Source organism: Gymnoscopelus microlampas (assembly GCF_963454915.1).
Source record: "Gymnoscopelus microlampas genome assembly, chromosome: 9".
In the NCBI taxonomy this organism is placed as follows: domain Eukaryota; kingdom Metazoa; phylum Chordata; class Actinopteri; order Myctophiformes; family Myctophidae; genus Gymnoscopelus; species Gymnoscopelus microlampas.
In genome coordinates this window covers 29,542,199-29,563,091 of record NC_139946.1, presented here as the reverse complement: position 1 = coordinate 29,563,091, position 20,893 = coordinate 29,542,199, and the positions used below count along the sequence as shown (strand labels likewise).

Below are 20,893 nucleotides of genomic sequence, written 5' to 3'. Positions count from 1 at the left end.
ACCCAAAAGAGAAATTTGATGTCTCCCCAGGACCCCATCAAGTGAAAATAGCAGATCTACAAGCTCACAACATCGCCATGCGTTTTGAGTTTGTAGATCGGCTATTTTCTTAAACATTTGTTTTCTAATTTATGGAATTTATTAGATTTGTATTCATTTATTTTATTTTAAGACAGTCTTTTGAAGAATCATTGACTTTGTTTGTAATTCATGAAACATTTTGCATTGACATTTTTTTTTAATTAGTTAAAGAATGCTATGGGGGAGGGGGGGGAGGGGGGTTCTTCGAGGCTCTCTGAGTCCTGCACAGCCAATATATAACTAACTTTACCGCAGCAGCAGCATCGCCACCGACGCAGCTGTAGCTTCATGTCGGTCTGCCTCCTTGCAGCACAACACCATAAGATCAAGACACACTGCCGCGGGAGTACAGCATCTAGCCTATATAATTATCGGGGGGGATATCGGTGCATTTGTCTAAATTGCCTGTAAACCTAGACTATAATCTCTTAATATGAAGAGTAATTTTCAGAAGTCAAGTGGCATAAGATAAGGCGCACGCATAGCTTCATTTGGCAGCTGTTGTGAGATGTTATGTATTATTGGCCATGGCAAGAGCTCTGTTTCCATGGGGGCTCTTCCTCTTCAGGAAGCCCGTCTACATTCAGGTAAGCCTCGCCTCGGGGAAACCCCTGCTACCCTTTTAGGGACGAAAACCTTGTAATCGCGTATTTACATGATCGGTCCACCACGTCTCAGTTCCATAGTCTAGTAGTAGGCTACGTCGCATGATGCACTCGACTGTTAAACCTTTTAAAAAAAACTACATTTATCATACAAACACACCGCATTGCCTATATGAATGTCGTTGCTTATATTATCTACATTCAATGCGATGTTTTCCAGTAGCCTACGGTATGATGTAGACTTTATGTAGGCCTACAACAGTGGAGACTGGAGAAGGATCCTAGGCACTTGATGCTCGATATGCCTCGGGAGAACTCAACCTCCACCCCCCTGATACTGGTTGCTGTAGCAACCAGGTCCATGATCCAGCCAGCTGGTAGACGGGACTACTAATGATATTCGTTCTATGTAGCCTACATCAGTGGTTCTCAACATGTGGGTCGGGACCTACATGATTATATATTTTTTGGGGGGGAGGTCCCCAGATGACAGTGAAGTGACAATTTAAGGACTTTTAATAGCTTTTTAATACCTACCTATAAAAAGAGACCATCACTGCATCAAAAGTAATCAACAAACTATAGGCCTACTATAAATATAAAATAATGGTCAAACATTGGCCAAATTGTCAAATAAAGAAATAAGAGGGAAACATTTTGAAAATAGCCGATTTACAAGCTCACAACCCCTCCGAGGCGTTGTGAGCTTGTAGATCTGCTATTTTCACATTATTTATCTGTGGAACCGAGTCAAACGAAATGTAATGCCTCAACTCCTAGTCTCCTACAAGTCCAAGTGCTTGTTAGGGTGGGGGTAGCCTGGTTCCAGACAAATCTGCCATTGCAAAAAAGAAATTGCCCGTGGCAGATTCTGGCCCCTCTCAGTAGAGATTTTATTTCTCTCCCTCCGAAGTTGTGAGGGACCAATCAGAGCCCAGTATGTAAATATGGGGTTAGGCATTTTTTGAATTTGCCTCTCGGAAATGCAGGTTCCACACAGAGATTCCAGACTAATATCTACACAGTGATATTAATATAAATTAAAATAAATGAATAAAGGAAAATAATAATCAGCCGGCTAATTCATCCTCAGTTTCAAATCATGCATTTGATAGCCTATTTGAAAGTGTTTGCTGGGTCAATAAAAGTGGTGCCATGGCTCCTATCCTGTCATTCATTTTAACTGAACATAATACAGGTATGTTCAGTTGACTGCTTTTGGCACTGCCCTGTTTAACTTAAGCAGGCCTATTCTTTGCTCATACTCTGTCTTTCCTATGTAGTCCTCTCCCTCCCTGTATGTGAGAAACGAAGTTGTCAAATGCAGTGGAGGAAAGGACGGCCCATCTCAAGGGATGGCCACCATCATACATCGTTTTCTAGGGCAGGCCACCATAGCCTTCCACTATCTGACAACTTAACAAGTGTCATTCAGTGATCCTGCTGAGAGTGAAGCGATTTCCAGGAAATGCAAAGACAGACAAGTTGTATGTGATGTTTCATTCGTCTAGCAGCATATTCACAGCAACAAGGCTACTTAAAATTATTGTATATATTTTTACGATAAGACAAGACTTGTGAATACTAGGAGGACCTAGAGTACAAACAATACATGCATGAATGCAAAAATACTCTCGCCCATGGTTCATACCATCATCCCTCCGATTTTACTTTATTTCAGGCTCAGACGTTTCTCCATATTTGCTAAATTAAAGTTAGCAATTCTAATTATTCACATACATCTCCCTGAAAACCGTTAAGCCATGAAGATAATTAGGTTTCTAATGTTTTTGCACCAGTGAGGCGTAGATGCTAGTTCAAACACATGAAATAATGTGAGTCAGTAGAAAGGTGAAATAGCTTTGACTCTTTCTCAAGGGATTTGCATGCTGCCAAATGTTGGTGCAACACACTGTTGTTTAATGTGTTTTGATCTACTTCCCTGCAATTCTGCAATTCTTTTTCACTCCATCACAAACGGGATGGAGAACTAAGGCAAATCGTTTCTCCCTCAATGGGCAAGAGACCAGAATCTTTGCAAGATTTGCATTCCTATTGTATGTGAGAGTTTTTATAAACTGTAACAAGAATGAATTAGATACATTAGAACATTATTAATGCCAAATTGAACAATCTGTCTCCGTCCGTCCGTCCGTCCGTCCGTCCGTCGCATCCATGCCTGTCTTGTTTGTCTTACTATATTTATTCTGTAGTATAGTGGAATCAGGGATCTATCATTTGTTGCACTTTTGGAAGAGACAGAGGCTGAATTCAGTCCACAGATGGGAGAATTCCCTATTGAGAGCGTGAGCCACATTGTCCAGAGGTCAATCTGAACCTGTTCCTCTTTTCCACCTTCACAGTGTTCAGGCTCAGCCCAATGACAGAGCCAGAGCCTTTTCTAACACCTAACTGAAATGAGGCAACAGAGTGTGACACTGAAAACAGATTCACATAACAGAAAGCCAATTCCACCACAGGAGACAAAATCACACAGAGCCGACAATATTAAAACATAAATATATTGTGTAGAGGACTATGACTCTTTGAAATACTGTATGTATTTATAACCAAACTATATTTTGTTCTTGGTTTGATTTCAGTTTTAAGAATAAGCTTCTTAGTCAGAAGACTACAATCATTGTGGTATACAAATGAGTTTGACATATCCTCACTACAGTTTGAACGTGATGGTTCAAATCCCAATCGAATGGGTGAAGTTCAGACTTGTGCTCAGCCGTCCACACATATATGTCGCAGTAGTGAGTCAGAACGGGGAAGGGACTGGAGGGAGGTGAGGGGTACTGTGAATGTCTGCTGTCTGAAGCGTGATAAGATGAGTCAGATCTTCCCATATGGGAGCACGGGACAAAATAGCACCCACCGAGTGCCTAGTGAGAAACAGACACATCAGACTGAGAAACTGGCACATAACTCTTTGCAAAGGAGAGTGTCACATAGGTAGCCCTTTGGGCTGGTTCACATCCCCTAATCATTATGCAGTAAGCCCCTCAGTGTTAACCACTTAAGCCCTCTAATCTTAGTAAACTTTACCGAGGTCGGCTCTGTACTCGGTCCGCTCTTTTCCTCCCCTCTACGCTAAATCTCTAAATCTACAATCTCACAATTGACGCGTTGTGAACTTGTAGATCTGTGATTGTCTTGGAATCCCCCCTCAGAATACGGGCCCGTCAGAGTTCAATTAACACTAAGTATGTCCCTTGTACAACTTGTAAACAACCTTGTACATGCAAAGCGTGACCATTGTCAATGGTCACGCTTTGCATGTGCAAGGTTGTTTTTTTGCTTGTGTTTATTCAATTAAAACCTTTGTTGTTGTGGGTCTTTGTGTCAGACAGTATTCATTATTTCAATGTTCCTTGTTGTTCCATTCTTTTTCACTCCCTTGTTATCTGTCTTGGGTCTTGGCTCTGTACAGCAGACAAGGGAACCCATTAACTGGCAACCTCTGAGGGATAGCTTTATAATCATACATAATGGATGAAGGGTGTGCAGCCTGCAAAAAAAATAAAATGTGTCGGAACAGTAATATCCTGTGTTCTTGATCAGTTTCAATCACCTCTTTCTTGGTGTTTGAACACCAGGTTACCGTGGAAATTACTTCTAGGTAAAATGGTAAATGTGCGTTTATATACTGTAGCACCTTTATCCAAACTAGTGCTTTACAATTTGCATTCACCCATTCACACACACACACACACCGACAGCAGAACAAACCATATGCAAGGTACCAGCTTGCTCACCAGGAGCCATTAGGGTTTAAAATGTAAATGTCTTTCTCACGGACACTTCGATGGGTAAGCCCGGATGAGCCGGGTATCAAACCTTTCGATTCCCAAGCGGCCACTCTACCTACTGAACCACTGCCGTCTCAGGTTTCAGAGTTTGTATTGATGTTGAACAGGTTTTTAATACCGGCTCTGGGTCTATGTTTGTGGGTCAATGTGAGTGGAGCTAAACAACGACAAGGAATTACCGATCCGTCCCATCAACCTCAGTGTATGGCCACAGTTCCTTGTCATTTCCTAATTAATAGCTGTCACAACAGCCACAATCAATATTGCCTCATTAGCCATGTTTGCCTAGCTCTCTTCCCCTCAAAAAGGCTCAATATAATCCCAGTGATAGAAATGCATCACCCATAGCAGAAATGGAAGCCACAAGATATTGATTGTAAATGCCGACCATACCTTTGTTTTCCTGCAGACTGTTATGGTTTTGTTGTGGGAGCATTTCACCTACGGCTTGCCAGGTCAAACTTGTAAGCAAGTCAATAAATACGTAAATAATTATCAGAGTTAGAGCTATAAACTTGTCAATTGATATTCAGAGATTGTGCAGTATTTGTAAAGGACAGATGATTTTGTTAATTGAGCTCATCATCGTAAAACTGAAATGATGTGCAACCAGCAATGCAGTGTCTGTCTGTCTGTCTGTGGTTGTCTGTGTGTGTGTGTGTGTGTGTGTGTGTGTGTGTGTGTGTGTGTGTGTGTGTGTGTGTGTGTGTGTGTGTGTGTGTGTGTGTGTGTGTGTGTGTGTGTGTGTGTGTGTGTGTGTGTGTGTGTGTGTGTGTGTGTGTGTGTGTGTGTGTGTGTGTGTGTATTTTGTTGTTGTTGTTGTTTTCATTTTCCTCTCCGTTCCTATACCCCTAAACCTGGCATAGTAGAATCAGATATGGGAATGGCTAGCTGACAAAGTAATGGGCCGGATTATTGGACAGTTTCCATAGAAGAGGGGGATGATAATGATAGGCTGACATTAGGAGGGCCATTGTATTGCGAGAAAGATTAGATTAGAAAAGAGACAGCAATGGAGGTTGTCTGAAAGCTTGACTGGCAAGCAAACTGGAAAAAGTACGATGTAAGCAGGGTTGAGCTCTAGGGGGTACGGGCGGGTACGGCGTACCCTTAGTTCTGAGACTGTGGGGGCTGGGGGCTTGCGCGTGCTCCACATGCACTCACCGTCAGCGGCGGTCGTTAACACCTTAAAGTTTAAACAATAGCCCCTCTGAAGGTTCGCGCCGTCAGTGGCGAGACATTCTCAATAGCGTCTACCTGGCTGCTTTGCATAACATTAGGCTACTGGAGAAAAGCCATGGACTTGAATTGAATGTGCACTGCAGAGTGTGAGGGGGATTGCTTAGCAGAGCACCCAGTTCTCTGAGACAAGACAAAGACAAGGTGTCTGATTATTTTAACTGCTTATGTGTGGGTGAGTATGTAAAGGGATTTTATATAAAACTAAAAGGAAAATAAAATAATTGATTAATTGAAACAAAAATAAAAACAACAAATTAACAATGCAACAAAATAATAAGAAATATAAATACATTAATAATCACATGTTGAATACAGTATTAGTAAGTGGCTATGTGCACATGCCTGCGCACGTGCGCGCGCACGTGACGTCATAAAATACAGTACCCTTAGTTCAAAAACCCACAGCTCACCACTGGATGTAAGATTGATTCTGAGACAACATGCAGTCTAAAACCTAATTTATTCTGTGTCGCACAACAGTGATGCGTCATTTTTGGCAAGTGACACTGTCATCGGACAAAGTATGAATGAGGTTTAAAGGTCCTCAATCAGAACCTCCGATTTAACCTGTTCATTATTTCAGGTGGCCACATTTACCCAAACACACTCTGCTTACAGTGGTTTGCTACATGAAGGACACGTATGTGGGTGTTTACTTTTTGGTGAGCAAGTACAATGGCGTCTCTCAAATGGGCTCACTTTTCATATTCACTCTGCTTTGCGAGTAAGGGATTGTAGGAAGGAGATGAGAGCAGACAGTGCTAAAGAGCATAAAAGGGGAGGGGAGAGAGAGGGAGTGTTATGCCAATAAAGAAAATTGGAACTGAAAGGGACAGAGTGTGGAGGCAGGGAGAGTACATCACTGTCAAGCACTGAGCACTAGAATCATTAATTGAGCAGAAAGGAGGGCTCCAAATAGTCTGTTATTCCTCCACCAAAGTCCGATTGGAGGGGTGCCATTATGGATCTCAAGAGACCGTATTCATTTGTTTGGAATGGAAAAGACAAGCAAAAGAATGCAATGAGTAGAGTGGGTCTAAAATAGTCTGTACCACCATCACCAGCCATGTGAGACCATGAGCAAAATTCACTGTTGATTACAGAGCACCTGTTCAATAGTTATTGCGCAAATGAGGTACTCTACGATGCAACTCACTTGGGTAACTTCGGATTTGTGTTCTACTTTAAAGTCTATTTCAGTATCAACTGGCCTAGTGGGCTCACTGAAAGAGAAGCCTGACCTGACGTTTTCACAATTAAGATTAATTACTGACTACAATTTGTAAATTAATGGAGAAATACATCATAAACAGCAAGTCCTAATTAAAAAAGAATCAATTTCTAACCCACAAGGTTTCTCAATCGGCACTTAACCAGGATTGATAACAGTATTTAAAAAGATGCCATACTGCTCTCTCTCTGTGTTTTGAAAACACATATGCACGGCCTATATATGGGCATATTTTATTGTGAATGAATTTGCATTAAGTAAGTATTGATTTGTTCACATGGTGAACAAATCAAGGCTGGTCCTTGTACACATGGACCAGCCTAAACAGGCTGGTGAAGAGGAAGGCTGGCTCTGTCATTGGGGTTACACTGGGCGGGGTGTAGGATGTGGTGAAGGTGCGTGTACCGAGGAAGCTGGATGCCATCAGGGCCAACCACTTCCACCTCCTCCACACAGAAATTTAAGAGCAAGTGAGCGATAGGAAGGACTTATTCAGTCTGTGACTTAGTAGCATCACGACATTGTATGACTATTGTAACATCCATTCATCTGTAATAACGTAACCTGTGGTCTGTGCTGATGTCATAACTTTAGGCTTACCTTGCTACTCTTTTTCATGTTCTGCATCAGGCAGGAGGATTGTATAGAGCAGTGGTTCTCAAACTTCTTAATTTCAAGGGCCCCCATAACTCTGAGAGTGTACAGATCTGGGACCAAATGGGTGCATTTGGTTCCATCTGTACACTCTCAAGACTTAAGTGGGGTCCCAGGACCACTGGTAGAGATTGTATACGTTTGTATACTTTTATATTTATGTCTCTTGTTTTGCACAAGGCAGGGTGATAATATAGGGTGTATACATCTGTATACTTTATTTATATTTGTTGGAGGGTGTTTTTATTGTGATGTTATTCTTCTGTAACTTTTACTGCTGTGCTGTCTCTGGTGCCTGAATTTCCTCCGCCGGATCAATAAAGTTATCTATCTACATCAGGCCTAGAATTCTACAGAGACCTGAAAAAGATAAACAGTCCAACTAATTTCCTGCCCACCTACGCTGGGCAATTTAATGCTTAATTTATACACTGTCGTACTGCAAAGTATAAATAAGGCTTAACAAATAAATGCATGAGTTGCAGCTGTGGCACAACAGGTGTGCAACCTAGTGGTGCAATGTGAAAAAAAAAGTAAAAAAAAAGTGAATGTATTTTTCAAGATTGTATCCCATTTGACTGCAGGTAGGCATATACCTGTGCGGTTGTTTCCATCGTGACTCAGTGGGGAGTCTGGGGACACGGCATTTAGGAGAGGAAAGGCATAGTAACTTCTATAGTTCTGGCTGATACGGTTATTCTCCCAACAGCTGCTGCACTCTGTTTATTGCTGAGGTTCCCTCTGGACTTGCCTCAATATCCTTAGGGGGGAAAGTCGACAAAACAGTTGAGTGTTGTAAAAATTCTGTCTCCCAGGCCATACGTTATTTTCAGCTCATTAAGTCTTATAGCGTATGCATCCATCACAAACTACTTCACCTGCCTCGCTGTATATTTGTAGTGCATTTTTCTAAAGTCAACAGAAGGCATCTGTTCACCAAAGTGGATGTGCATGATCTATGTGTCTTATTTAACGGCTGCATGTGGCTCATACTTGGCAAGACAGATGGGACATTTCATTGTATAATTGAAGTGCTTCACAAAACTGAATTTAAACACGCCTCAAGCAGTTAACCTTTGCAAAAGAATAAAGAATTACTATAATGAGGATACAGAATTGTTATTTTCTGATAGACATGTCTTCCATTTGGCTGTATACGTACCACAAATGCAGATTACATTCACTTCTATGGATGCAAGAATAGGCCTTTAAATAAATGTGTTGTCTGTAACAACACTAATATTTTCCATCAAATGTTGTTGGTTTTCAACATGAATCCATGAATCCACCACAATCTTCACACATTTCCAAATGAGATGATTCTATTAGTAATGTGTCTTCAGGGCATGTGCATTGCATCCTGCAAACGTTTGACCACATTTGGAGGGTCCCATATCATTGCTCTCTTGAATACACCTCTCTGCACCTCATTGATCTTTAATGGTTAGGTTGGATAATTAGGAGTTTAATCTTGTAGCGAGCAGAAACAAATGTTAACATTGTTAGTGTAAATAAATGCCATGCTGAGAATCTAGGCTCTAATTTAGATGGGTAGTGCACGCTGTGTCCTCACTGCACTTAGAGGACACTCATGAGCTGGCCTCAAGCAACAAATGCATGGCGTCGCTGTCAGATGGAAACCTTGTATGTCCAAAACCATTCCCTTTTTATTATTGTTTTTTAAAACCTTTCAAAATAGTCGCCCTGCGACACATTGCGAGCTTGTAGATCTGCTATTTGCACTACTTTTGTGCAACACTCTTGTATGAGGTCATTCATGTACAAAAAAACTATAAGTTGAAACATGGAGATATGAGGTTTCTGCCCGACAGCAACGATGGCCTTTCTCATTTATCTCCATTATGATGCGTGTCAGCCGAAAGAGCCAGCATTGAATTAGTGCTCAGATTATGCCGGTAATTTATGCTGACAACAGCCTCAAATAGTACTGGAAATAATGAACAGGTCAATGAATGGGAGACCAACAACCAAAAATAATTCTGATATACAGTAACACAATAATCATCCCTGAACACAGGCTTAACACCACAGCTGTATTTTAACAACTTTCAACCTGGCAACCTCATAGTGGTTTAAGCAGTTAAGTCTGTTAAGTGGTAACTGTCTGTACATGACATATCTGTGTCTGTAACACTATGGTCAGGTAAAGACACACTTTACCTGGGGAAGTGCCTGTCCGTCAATCCTATCAGCCAGGTCATAAGTAACATTGTGAAATCGTTTATTCAATCAGAAAGTAGCACTCATGGGTGTCTATATTTTGTTTCAACAGGGACGAATCTCTTACCTCCATATGAAGTACCTGTTCTTCTCCTGGCTGGCAGTGTTTGTGGGCAGCTGGATAGTGTACGTACAATACTCATCCTACACAGAGCTTTGCCGCGGGCACGACTGCAAGAATGCAATAGTGAGTATTGCATTTCTGTCCCTGTCCTGTGTATCTGTGTCCAGTTACCGTGCTATATTGATACAGCCTGGTAATATACTGTGTTCACATTACATACTCTCAACTGTGGCAAAGATAATTAAAACATTGAAAATCTGAAATCAAATGAATGGTTTACTATAACAGTTTTCAAGTCCCTGTTGTAAACTTTTAGTGCGAGAGGTACAAGAAGGGAGTAATCGATGGCTCAGCCTGCAGCAGCCTTTGTGAGAAAGACACACTTTACCTGGGGAAGTGCCTGTCTTCCAATCCCATCAGCCAGGTCAGATCTGTAATGACCTTTTCTGGTCTAGTTTGGTTTTGATCAAGAAAGACCTGTCCCTGTGTGCCACTACTCATGCCTACCTGTCCGCTGTCCTAGGTGTATTCTGGGATATGGGGAGACCTGGAGGGCATCATTAAGTGCCAGATGGAGGAGGTTCCTCGTTATGACCTGGGAGCCGAGATGGAGCCCAGGAAGGAGATGGTGGCCTTTAACAAGCCCACCAAGGGGACCTCTGTGGAGAAGTTTAAAGAGATGATCCTCAGCCACCTAAAGGTCAGAGTGCACCCATCATTCCTCACACCATACCACACAAGTTGCTTTCACTTACAGTAGATTTCTCAGCCCTGCAAGTTAATATCTGAGAACCTTCACTTGTAAAATAGCACAAATGCTATTTTACGGGTGCCTTGTACCTCAACGGTTAGTGCACTAATACTCCTTCTGAGTTTTGTGAGGATCTGGGCTCGAAACAGACTCCCAGTGTCACCTGTCCGCTCTCTCTCCCTGTCCATTTCCTGTGTCTCTACACTCTCCTCTCTGAAAACTGCTTAAAGAATAACTATTTTAAAAGAGAAAATTTCAAATGTCACGATGAAACAAACAACAAAGCTTCTCTGATCTTTGTCTCTTTCTTTTCAGACCAAGGTGGGGGAACAAGCCAACCTCTCAGATCTGGCAACCCTAGTCCTCTCGGTTGCTGATGCCAACAGGGATGGACATATATCACTGCCAGAGGCTCGCTCCATGTGGGCACTTCTTCAGCTTAATGAGTTCCTGTTGGCAATAGTCCTGCAGGACAGGGAGCACACACCCAGGCTCCTGGGCTTCTGTGGGGATCTGTATGTGATGGAGAAAGTGCCATATTCCCCCTTATATGGGATCAGCCTACCATGGATTATTGAGCTGTGGATTCCTGCTGGTGTGCGCCGTGGCATGGACCAGTGGTTCACCCCCTCCTGGCCACGAAAAGCCAAGATCTCCATTGGACTGCTGGAGCTGGTAGAGGACATCTTTCATGGCACTTTTGGAAGTTTCCTCATGTGTGACGTAAGTGCCATCAGCTTCGGGTACAATGACCGGCATGACCTGAAAGTGATGGACGCGCGGTTCATAGTCCCAGAGGCCACCTTCCAACAGACCATGAGGGAGCGACGCTGTGACGTGGAGGACGACTGTCTCTATGGAGCCGACTGCCACACCTCCTGTGACCTCACCAAGCATCGCTGCACACCGGAGGTGACCAGGCCCAACTTAGCCAAAGCATGTGGTGCGCTCAAGGACTATATTCTGAGGGGTGCACCATCTGACATGCATGAAGAGCTGGAGAAGCAGCTATACGCCTGTATTGCACTTAAGGGCTCAGCTGAACAGATGGAGATGGAGCACTCTCTAATTCTGAACAACCTTAAGACCTTATTATGGAAGAAGATATCACATACTAAAGACTCCTAATAGTGGACTGAAAGATGGGACTGCTTAATATTTAATGTTTTCAGGAAATTTAAGGACAATCTTTTTATAGTGGAAAGCAGAGGGTCTAACAACAGAATAGTTTAGTGACTTGCCCTGTATCCAAACCAGGAATATTTCGGGTAATTTTCTCATCAGTTCCTTAAGCTGTGACACAATAAACATCACTTCCATGACAATCAAGTAGTCATGCAGAGACATTTAAACATATTCATGTCAGATGTAGTTAGGAATACATTTAATTGTATTTTAATTAAACTATTTACAGTAATATATTCTACCTCGTTTGGGTACAGGTTAAGGACTGTAGTTTCAAATGTGCCCATTATTATTTCAAATCCTCTGCATACTTTATTTTAACCAGAAATGCCGGAGCATCTCTAAGCTCAACACACCTGCTTGTTTGTTTCTTAAATAGAATGTTTTCTAACATAATATGGTTCAAGAGCATGGTAAATTTGCACATCAAATATGAATAAAGTATCCTTTTCATGGCATACCATGGGGAAAATACATCACTATCTAGGTCGAGAGCCAAGAGTAAGCCAACAGTGCCATCAAGTGTCTGAGTGATGAAATTAGATTGTCCAAACGTTTTTTAAAGGGGACCATATTTGAAAATACCTTAGTGCTGTCTACATCTCCTATCATACTGTACCTTTGGACCAGAAGAAAGTCACATACAAATGCTAAATAAAAATGTCCTTTCTTCCACACCTTTAGAATGAAACCGGAAGTAACAGTTAGGAATCCTTACAAATTTTGCTGTGAAATAGCCAATCTACTTTATTTCAAAACACCAAAATAAGAATGTATGAATTTTACATGAACATACTGGCAGGCCACATATAATAAGTTTCATGAAGGAAGCCGTGGGCCATATCAAATCTGCCCGCGGGCCACCATTGGCCCCCGGGCCGGACTTTGGACATGCCTACCACCAAACACTATAGGTCTCGGAGTGAGAATAACAAGTTTGTAGCCAAAGTTTGAATTTTCAGTAGATTTATTAGAACAAAACTGGAACATTAGGACCCCAGATGGCCAACACTTTATTCTGCCTCCTGTTCCTGAGCCCGGAGGAAGCTGGCCTTCTTCTGGGCGACACGGTCTTTCCTCTGGGCCAGAGAGAGCTTTGCACGGTTCCACCTACAAGGTCAAACAAGGACAATGAGCATGGGCAAAACTTTCTCTACTAGTGCCAGCTACCTTACGTAGAGCAACTACTTTCAACACATGCCTCTGCACAGTATATAAACATGAATACAACACACCATACAAATACGGACAACCTAGAGGTGCATCACTTAAAGCAGTTCAGAGAAATAGCTTGAGATACCTACAACTTGCGTATTGGTCGATACAGAGTACCGATTCGATACCAATGCGTAACAAAAAATAGAATCTAGGAATAAATAATTCCATTAATAATTGTTAAAGTGCAGCCACAAGTTAGTAAAATGATAATGTAACTAGTACATTTAGAGTATAAAACAGAGTAGTGCAACATCAACTGAAGCATTCAAAATACAACAATTGTTTACATTACGTGGTATCGGAATGGCATACTTGTCGCCGATACCAGCATTTTAGGCAGTATCGGGCAGCTTTTCCGATACTGGTATTGGAAAAACTACTTTTTTATTACATTTACTAGCCAGTGTAAAGTAATGGTATCCTGGCAGTTCAGCAATAATACCTTCATGCTACACTTGGTAAGGGGGGGTTACTTCTGGGCCAGGTATGCTTGCAGTCAGATTACGTATATCATGGGGTAAATTCCAAAGGACAAATTAAGCAAGGGCTACTCATGTGGCCGACTCTGTACTTTGAATCCTCATTTTTCAAAACCCAATTAGCCCCCATAGGCTAGTGCCCACGACCAATTTTTCAGATGTCAAATGTTTGACAACTTCAACCGTATCTTGCCAGTTGTCACATTCTTTCAAATTCAACTTGATCCATTGCATGTCAAAAGGATAAATTGTTTTACTTTGATAGTGGTTTAATTCTTACCTCTTCTTCTTGACTTCTTTGGCGGCCTTCTTCTCGTGAACAGGGTTCTCACGAATGGAAGCATGAGCCTTTTTGTACATCTCCTCAACCTGAAAGACATCAATTTCATAACCAAAAGAGTCCAATGTTTTGCATGCATTTTAATAAAGCAGGAAAATGATGGGTTGTTGGATGTTGCAAGGAGTCAACATGTCCGATGACCATGTCTGTTAAGCAGAGAGAAGCTGATAAACATCTAAAAGACACGCACATCCCAGACCTACCAGGCTGGGTGCTGGATCAAAATCATTTGAACAGTATACAAGAATAAAACATCAGCACACCAGTATTGCTGCTCCCAAATCCAAGTTTACTTTGGTAAAGTTTCGATCCACCAGGCTCGAAACGAGGAAGAGCCTGGTGGCTCAAAACGTTATCAAAGTAAACTTGCATTTGGAAGCAGCATACTGGTGTGCAGATTTTTTTATTCTTATATACTTTACATGTCCGATAGGCAACCAAGGAGGGGGAATACAATAGCCGGATAAATTATGATTACCATTACCCAACAAGCTTCTGAAATTGCAGTCACAGAACATGACAAAGAGTGGGTATATCTTATCTGGCCAATAGTCAGGTAAAATATTTAGTTTGAGGGGTAAACATTATCAACACATTATTGTAATTTCAAATTAAAAGGCAAAAGGTGAGGACTTGTTTATGGACACATCGTGTGAATAACGAAGAGCAGATTGCGCTTTCCCAGTCTCTAAAAACAAAGAAAGAATAAAACCTGCAAAAACTCACCATTGGCCTTACTTGCCCTGGGGACAATCGGGCAACTGTTAATGGCTTTAATATATATGTTTTGATTTGACGTATGCATGTTCTCTGACAAAAAAGACTACATGACAAATTATATTATACTTCTTCAGCGGTTCCGTTTATATGGCAGAACGTTCTGCATTGTACATTTTATGTGGTTAGCCGATATAGGCTACAGCTGTGGATCGAGTGCATCATCTTATCAAGATCACAGAGCCATAAGTGCAACTGAGCAGCATCACACGACAGCATCACGTGCCGAAAACAGAAGACCTACAAACTCACAGCGCATCGCGGATGCAACATATTGTGAGCTCGCAGGTCTGCTATTTTCAAGCATAAATTAGACACAGACCTCACTCTGTATAATGCAACACTGGCTGTACTGAACATGCAGTACCACAGTACGTTGAATCACCAGTCAATTGATTCAAATTGATAACCTAGGAGAAACTGAAACGGGCGATCAATTTGGTAATGACGGCAGACCGTTTCCAACCAGACTCGACAGAAAAAGCATAGCTTGACCAAAATGCCTCACCTATGTCCTCAAATGGAGCCATTTAATAGCAAGCTACATGGGTAGAAGCCAGTTCCTTTTTGACAAGCAACAATCATGCAATGAATAGATAGTGTGAAGTGAAGGGAGGTTAAGAGATGGCATTGCAATCATGCAAGGCCATTAAAAAGGTACATGAAGGTTGACTTGCCGTGTCAGGGGCGACTCCATTCTTGATAAAGCGGGAGAACTGCTTCTTGTACGCGTCTTCATCCTCCTCCATCAGGTAGCTCATGTACTCAGACACGTTGACGCCCATGATGTGCTTGCGGTGGACCTCAGCGTTGAACTCCTTGCTCTCTGTGTCATACCCAGGGAAGCGCTTGGTGCTGGGAGGAAACAAGAGAAACAAGTTAATTGCTTTTAATGGTCGAGTCAATCATCACAATACAGACAGGGATACATTACAACATCAGCCTCATGGGGCACCCTGGTGGATGGACCAACATGCTGACCACATCATAACCACAATAGCTTAAGCCTGCTCAGACCTGTATTGATTGAGGGTTAATTTAACTCTTAAAGTGTAGAAAATGGACCAGTATTCTGCAGTGCACCAACGCTGCCCTGCCTCTTTTTTAAGTTATTTTGGGGGAGCCTTTTATTGACATCAGTGTTTCCCCTATATGCATTTAACTGTGGCGGCCCGCTTCTACTTAAATTGGGCCGCCACAGCTTAATTCTTATGAAATGTTTTTATACTAGATTGTGAGCTTGTAGGTGTGCGACACCGTCGTGTAGTATGTATTTGGCGAGCAGGTCTCCTGAGTCTATGGGTCAAAGATTTAGGCTCAACCGTTGGCTGAAATACGTTTTGTTTTACATGCTATGTTTGTAGAGCTTTTCTAAGATGATGTCAAAGCGGATTTTGCTGTTCATTAGTAGGATGCATGCAGAACGGCGTATCGCTCCATATTTTGCGTCAGTAACTTTGCTCTTGCCTGTACATCATCTCAGCATATTAAATAAAGTTACACCAGTAGATGTGTTTGTTTTGTCAAGAAAGCAACACCGTTGCATGAATTACGTACAAAAAATGTAATCATTTGAAGGGAATGTGCAAGGAAACATTTGTGAAACATGTATGATCCATAATGATCTTGGAGAGCTTTCAAATCCACGTTGTAGGCTAACATCACCGAATCAGGCTGCTACTGCATGCTTACAGAATACAGTGAGTGAGGATCCGGTGGGAGGCAAGCAGGGACCATAATGCTTCATTTATGCACGTGCCGCACGCTGAAAACAGATATACAAGCCCACAACACCTGTGGATGCAATACGTTGTAAGCTTGTAGATTTCAACACCACCTTCCCTGTTTATTGACCAATGATATCTCCTAATGCTTAATGTATGCAAATGTCGTGCACTGAAAACAGATGTACAAGCGAACACCACTTGTGGATGCAGTGCATTGTGAGCTTGTAAATCTGTTATTTTCGGTACCACCATAATACACTTAAATTATACATCGAGCTCAATGGTAGGTGTGGCAGTCAATAACCATCAATGGGACCGCCCGAAAGTTTTTTAATCCAAAAATAATCTCGCGATCCACTGGCAATCAGCCCACGGCTGACTGGTCGACCGAGTTATATATTGCTGCAGAATCCGACCCACGCTGGCTTCAAGAAAAAGAAAGCAGTAGAAACAAAAACGAGCACACTCAGCCCATTCAATAATTTGCCAGGTGCACGGCTCTAGGGCTGTCGGAACGAAATTTGGGAGTCGAATAGAATATATATATTTTTTAAATAATGGTCGAATGTTGAAATTGCCATTCGATTTTATTTTTTATTTGTTTCTCCAAAAATGTACTAGTAAGTAGTAACATATCTAAGGATGACTCAGTTCCTGACCTACCGATATGAGAACAAATGCTTTTATCACAAAACACATGATCAACAATAAAGTTTGAGTGCATGCGCGCACTACACACTGGCTGAGACTGAGACAGGTAGTCTGTTGGTTTAGCACAGAAGTAAAGACTCCTCCCTTTCCCCCCATAAACTTCACTTGAAAGTTAAGTTTAAGAAATTTTCATAATTATGACAACAGCTAAATTTAATCTATGTAACATTGTTTACGCTGTCGCTGCGGCTACAACGTGGACCTGTGGCTGTCAACAGACAGGCCCTGGGGACGGTGGCTGGAGAGAGCCCGTTCTCGCTAGTTAACTAAGGAACGGTGAATGGATCTCGCTAGAATATTACAACAACATCCATCTTTAAGTAGCTACTACACACCCATGCAAGTGAGGAATAAAAAATGGGTAAAGCACAGCCTCTTACAAAGCAGTAGTTTCTACTACCTGCCATGTTGATCAGCGCCCAACGTGGAGGTTCAGACAAAAGCTTAAAACCAGTGAAAATGAAGAGGCATTTCCACTCACCCAACATCTGAACACACTAGTACTTTTTATTAATAAGGCAAGGGCATAAACTGACATGTTTCGGCATCAAGCCTTCCTCAACATCTATCAGAAAAAGAAAGCGGTTAGTGGCGTTTGCACCAAGGGAGTACTGATGGACAGACAAACATGAAGACAACGACTTTATAGTTGCTGTTCGTAGTTGTAAATAGCCACCGTGACTCTGCGACAATATTTCCAACGTCCGTTGTACTTACTAATTGACCAAAAAGCAGACACAGCCTCTGAAGTTAAACAACTCGCACGCACTACGTGACAATAAGGACAAAGGAGTCATGTTAGTGCGAGATTGTGTCCATTCGGCACCAGTGCCCAAACTGACAGCAATCAACTGCAGCAACTAGTGTATATTATGACTGGGAAAAGTTAGGCTTGGATGGTAAAGCAGGACAGACGTGTGAAGGGAATGAGCACGTCGGTGAGAAAGAAAGTTGCGTGATGAAGTGAGGAGGCAGGTCTTTCTGACCCAAGGTGTATTTGCACTGAGAATTGATTTAGCAACCCATTTCTGACCCCACCAAGTAATAGGCACATGACATACCACATGAGCACAACGCCATGATAAATGAGTCCCCGGTTCCATTCCCGGACGACCAGGAAACCTGATTAATTTCATTCCCCTAATCTCTCCACATTTCCTGTCTCTCTCTCTCTTGCTGCTATGTGTCAATAAAGGCAATGCTGACAGTATTTGACCACGTCAAAACTTGACATGACAGGATGTGCACGGCTAGTCGGCTAAACGGTGCTGCCTCCCTACTGAACATTTACGTGGCGGCTGCATCAAATCCCAACAGATTCCCAAACCTACTGTTGTAAGGAGCGCTTCATTTTAATTATAGATTAGATGCCTAGATGTTTACAAAGTTATCATTTAACCGTCAGTTAAATTAGGCACTACACACATCCCTAATTTAAAGACCCGTCCTAGTCGACACCAACTAAACTTTCCTCACATCCTGTGATAATTCACACAAGTAGATTTTAACATCTCCTATAAAATGCTCTCGGGGTCTGTTCGTCGTCTGTCCTCCCCTCCTTGAACACTTTTGGGGTAATGGGGCGGGGACCAACAGAAACGTTTTGACATATTGCCCAAAATCCACCACTACTCCAGAATATGTTTTTATAGCGGACACCACATTTTCAACCAAAAGGTAGATATTGGTTTGAAGTCAAACTCAATTACAACAGCAGGCTCAGCGTTCCGTTTAAATCCAAACAACAGTTAGCGGGTACCTGTGGGGGATGGAAAGGCCTCCGTCCACGGCTCCTTTCAGAGCTCCGAACACCTTGTTGCCTGTGGTGGTTCTGGCAAGCCCAGCGTCAAGGTAGCAGGTGAACGCGCCTGGCTGACCGTCAATGCTCTCCACGTTGAACTCCTCACCATTAACCTCCAACTGGCCCTCGTACACCTTATCTAGGCCGAACTTATTCAGCAGCTGGTGCGAGATGAAAAAACACATTTAGACTGGTGACTAACGTCCCAGGGACAGCAAGGATCAGAAACTAACAACCTCAGGGTTAATTGAAACTAGATTATCTATTCTATCTTATAAGTATGATGAACCAGAAACATCTGAAGACACTCCCATCATAGCAAAACACAGAAGAAATGCTGCTAACATCCACTATGAACAGAACAGTCACTTCTGGAAAAGTAAAGTGCTTCAAACTTACTCGGCGAGCCACCAGCAGACCAGTGCAGTAGGCTGCGGCGTAGTTTGTCAACCCAACAGTGATGCCGTATTTGGGCAGTTCGTGGGAGTAGGCAGCACACACAATCATGTCACCTTCGATCTTGGCATAGGCGATCTGTAACACAATCACAAGAACCCATGAGTTCGAGTTTGCACATGCATTTGACAGCCATACCATACTGCACTCAAATCCATTAATCACCTGGCAGACGATGTCTCTGTTGGAGAAACGGACTATCATCCTGTACTTGGGTGTGTTGTACTTGTTCTTATCCTGGATGACCAGGCGCTTGCGGGCAAAGTAGTCAGTCTTTCCCTCTGTGAATAAGAACACAGACAAATGAACACACAAGTGCATGAATAAACAGAATAAGGTGTAGTTGCCTTGTGTTGTGAAAGCCGGAGCCCCTTACCTCTCCTTCTCCTGAACTTGACCTGGTACCTCTTGAAGTAGGCCTTATTCTTCACCACTTTGACAAACCCCTGTGAAGAGACATGTCACCAGTTCAACAGCTGACACTCATACACACAATAAGCAGATCGTGTACATATTCCATTTTGACATATACAGCGAGGTGCCAGTCACTGCATCACTGTTGTGTGTGACAGTCATGGACAGCATTAGCTCTAATACACCGCTGGTAATACAAGCCAATGGGTGACGTTAGCATAGTAGCTAACCTGGTTTGACGTTTAGCTAACAGAGCGATAAGCTGTGCAACACTGTTTTTGGGGTGACATTATCACATAAGGTGTCCCCCTGTCACACACATGTACATGTCAAAGAAAAACTGTTCACAGGCAACAGGAATTCATTGCGGTGGCCATTAGGCCACGTTTGACTGAACGTTAGCAGGACAGAATCTATATTCATCCATAAGTAATAAAACACACCATCGGACATTTGAGGCCACGAAAGGTAAGGTGTGTGTCTTATATATGGATGTAGATAGATATTTGGACAGATTACAAACCATTTTTGCAGTCTTTTTGTCTCCTTAGACAGAAGCCAGGAGCCAAAGACTGGTGTTTTGACTCCACTGCACGGGAAAAAGGAAGGAGCCCTCGCGCATGCGCGATACATAGCACGGCGCAAGGGAGCAAGATGAACGCCGACGACACCATACTGCGGTGAATTTTCTACTCTGCCCCCTATCGACCTGGGGTTCGCCATTAGAAGTATTTATTTTGTATGATCAGGAATGAATTACCGTCGTGTTATGGCATTTAATTATTTAAATGCATTTAAATTGTGTGTCCTATTAGGATTGGTTGGTGTAGGGTTAGTTAGCGTTTTTACAGTTAGGGTGGAGGTGGACCCTACCCTGGGAACATAGATAGGCCTATGCTCACATTCTAGGTAGACCTACTGTACACACTTCAGTCACCCCTCCACCTAGACAAAACAGTTAACTGCTTCCCTGGAAAGACTTTGCAGGAGCTTTACATTTCAATTGACAACATACTGGTGTCTCCTGCTCAAACAACTGCCAAGAACCCAAGAGTGATGCAGCTGATGCTGGACAGTCAGCTGTCATTCAAGGCACAC

General features: G+C 42.5%; 2 protein-coding genes across 2 annotated transcripts; one reads left to right on the top strand and one right to left on the bottom strand.

Moving 5' to 3' along the window:
* Positions 1-549: 549 nt before the first annotated feature.
* dipk1ab (divergent protein kinase domain 1Ab) lies at positions 550-11,918 on the top strand. The gene is made up of 5 exons (XM_084066472.1): positions 550-668; positions 9,925-10,059; positions 10,253-10,360; positions 10,460-10,636; positions 11,003-11,918. Exons 1-5 carry the CDS (start codon positions 609-611, stop codon positions 11,813-11,815), a joined length of 1,293 nt encoding a protein of 430 aa, XP_083922598.1. The 5' UTR covers positions 550-608; the 3' UTR covers positions 11,816-11,918.
* A 903-nt stretch (positions 11,919-12,821) lies between these two features.
* rpl5b (ribosomal protein L5b) lies at positions 12,822-20,433 on the bottom strand. The gene is made up of 8 exons (XM_084066902.1): positions 20,319-20,433; positions 19,758-19,827; positions 19,547-19,662; positions 19,325-19,459; positions 18,884-19,086; positions 15,364-15,541; positions 13,850-13,938; positions 12,822-12,982 (listed from the first exon to the last, which is right to left on the bottom strand). Exons 1-8 carry the CDS (start codon positions 20,319-20,321, stop codon positions 12,886-12,888), a joined length of 891 nt encoding a protein of 296 aa, XP_083923028.1. The 5' UTR covers positions 20,322-20,433; the 3' UTR covers positions 12,822-12,885.
* Between the last annotated feature and the right edge of the window lie 460 nt (positions 20,434-20,893).

Excerpts from the sequence above, each read along its gene's own strand:
- dipk1ab (XM_084066472.1), top strand. The coding sequence starts at position 609 with ATGGCAAGAGCTCTGTTTCCATGGGGGCTCTTCCTCTTCAGGAAGCCC. Across the intron at positions 10,060-10,252 it reads ACGACTGCAAGAATGCAATA|TGCGAGAGGTACAAGAAGGG; the intron begins GTGAGTATTGCA and ends GTAAACTTTTAG. Across the intron at positions 10,637-11,002 it reads TGATCCTCAGCCACCTAAAG|ACCAAGGTGGGGGAACAAGC; the intron begins GTCAGAGTGCAC and ends CTTTCTTTTCAG.
- rpl5b (XM_084066902.1), bottom strand. Across the intron at positions 19,087-19,324 it reads GTCTGCTGGTGGCTCGCCGA|CTGCTGAATAAGTTCGGCCT; the intron begins GTAAGTTTGAAG and ends ATCTCGCACCAG. Across the intron at positions 13,939-15,363 it reads ATGGAGTCGCCCCTGACACG|GTTGAGGAGATGTACAAAAA; the intron begins GCAAGTCAACCT and ends GATGTCTTTCAG.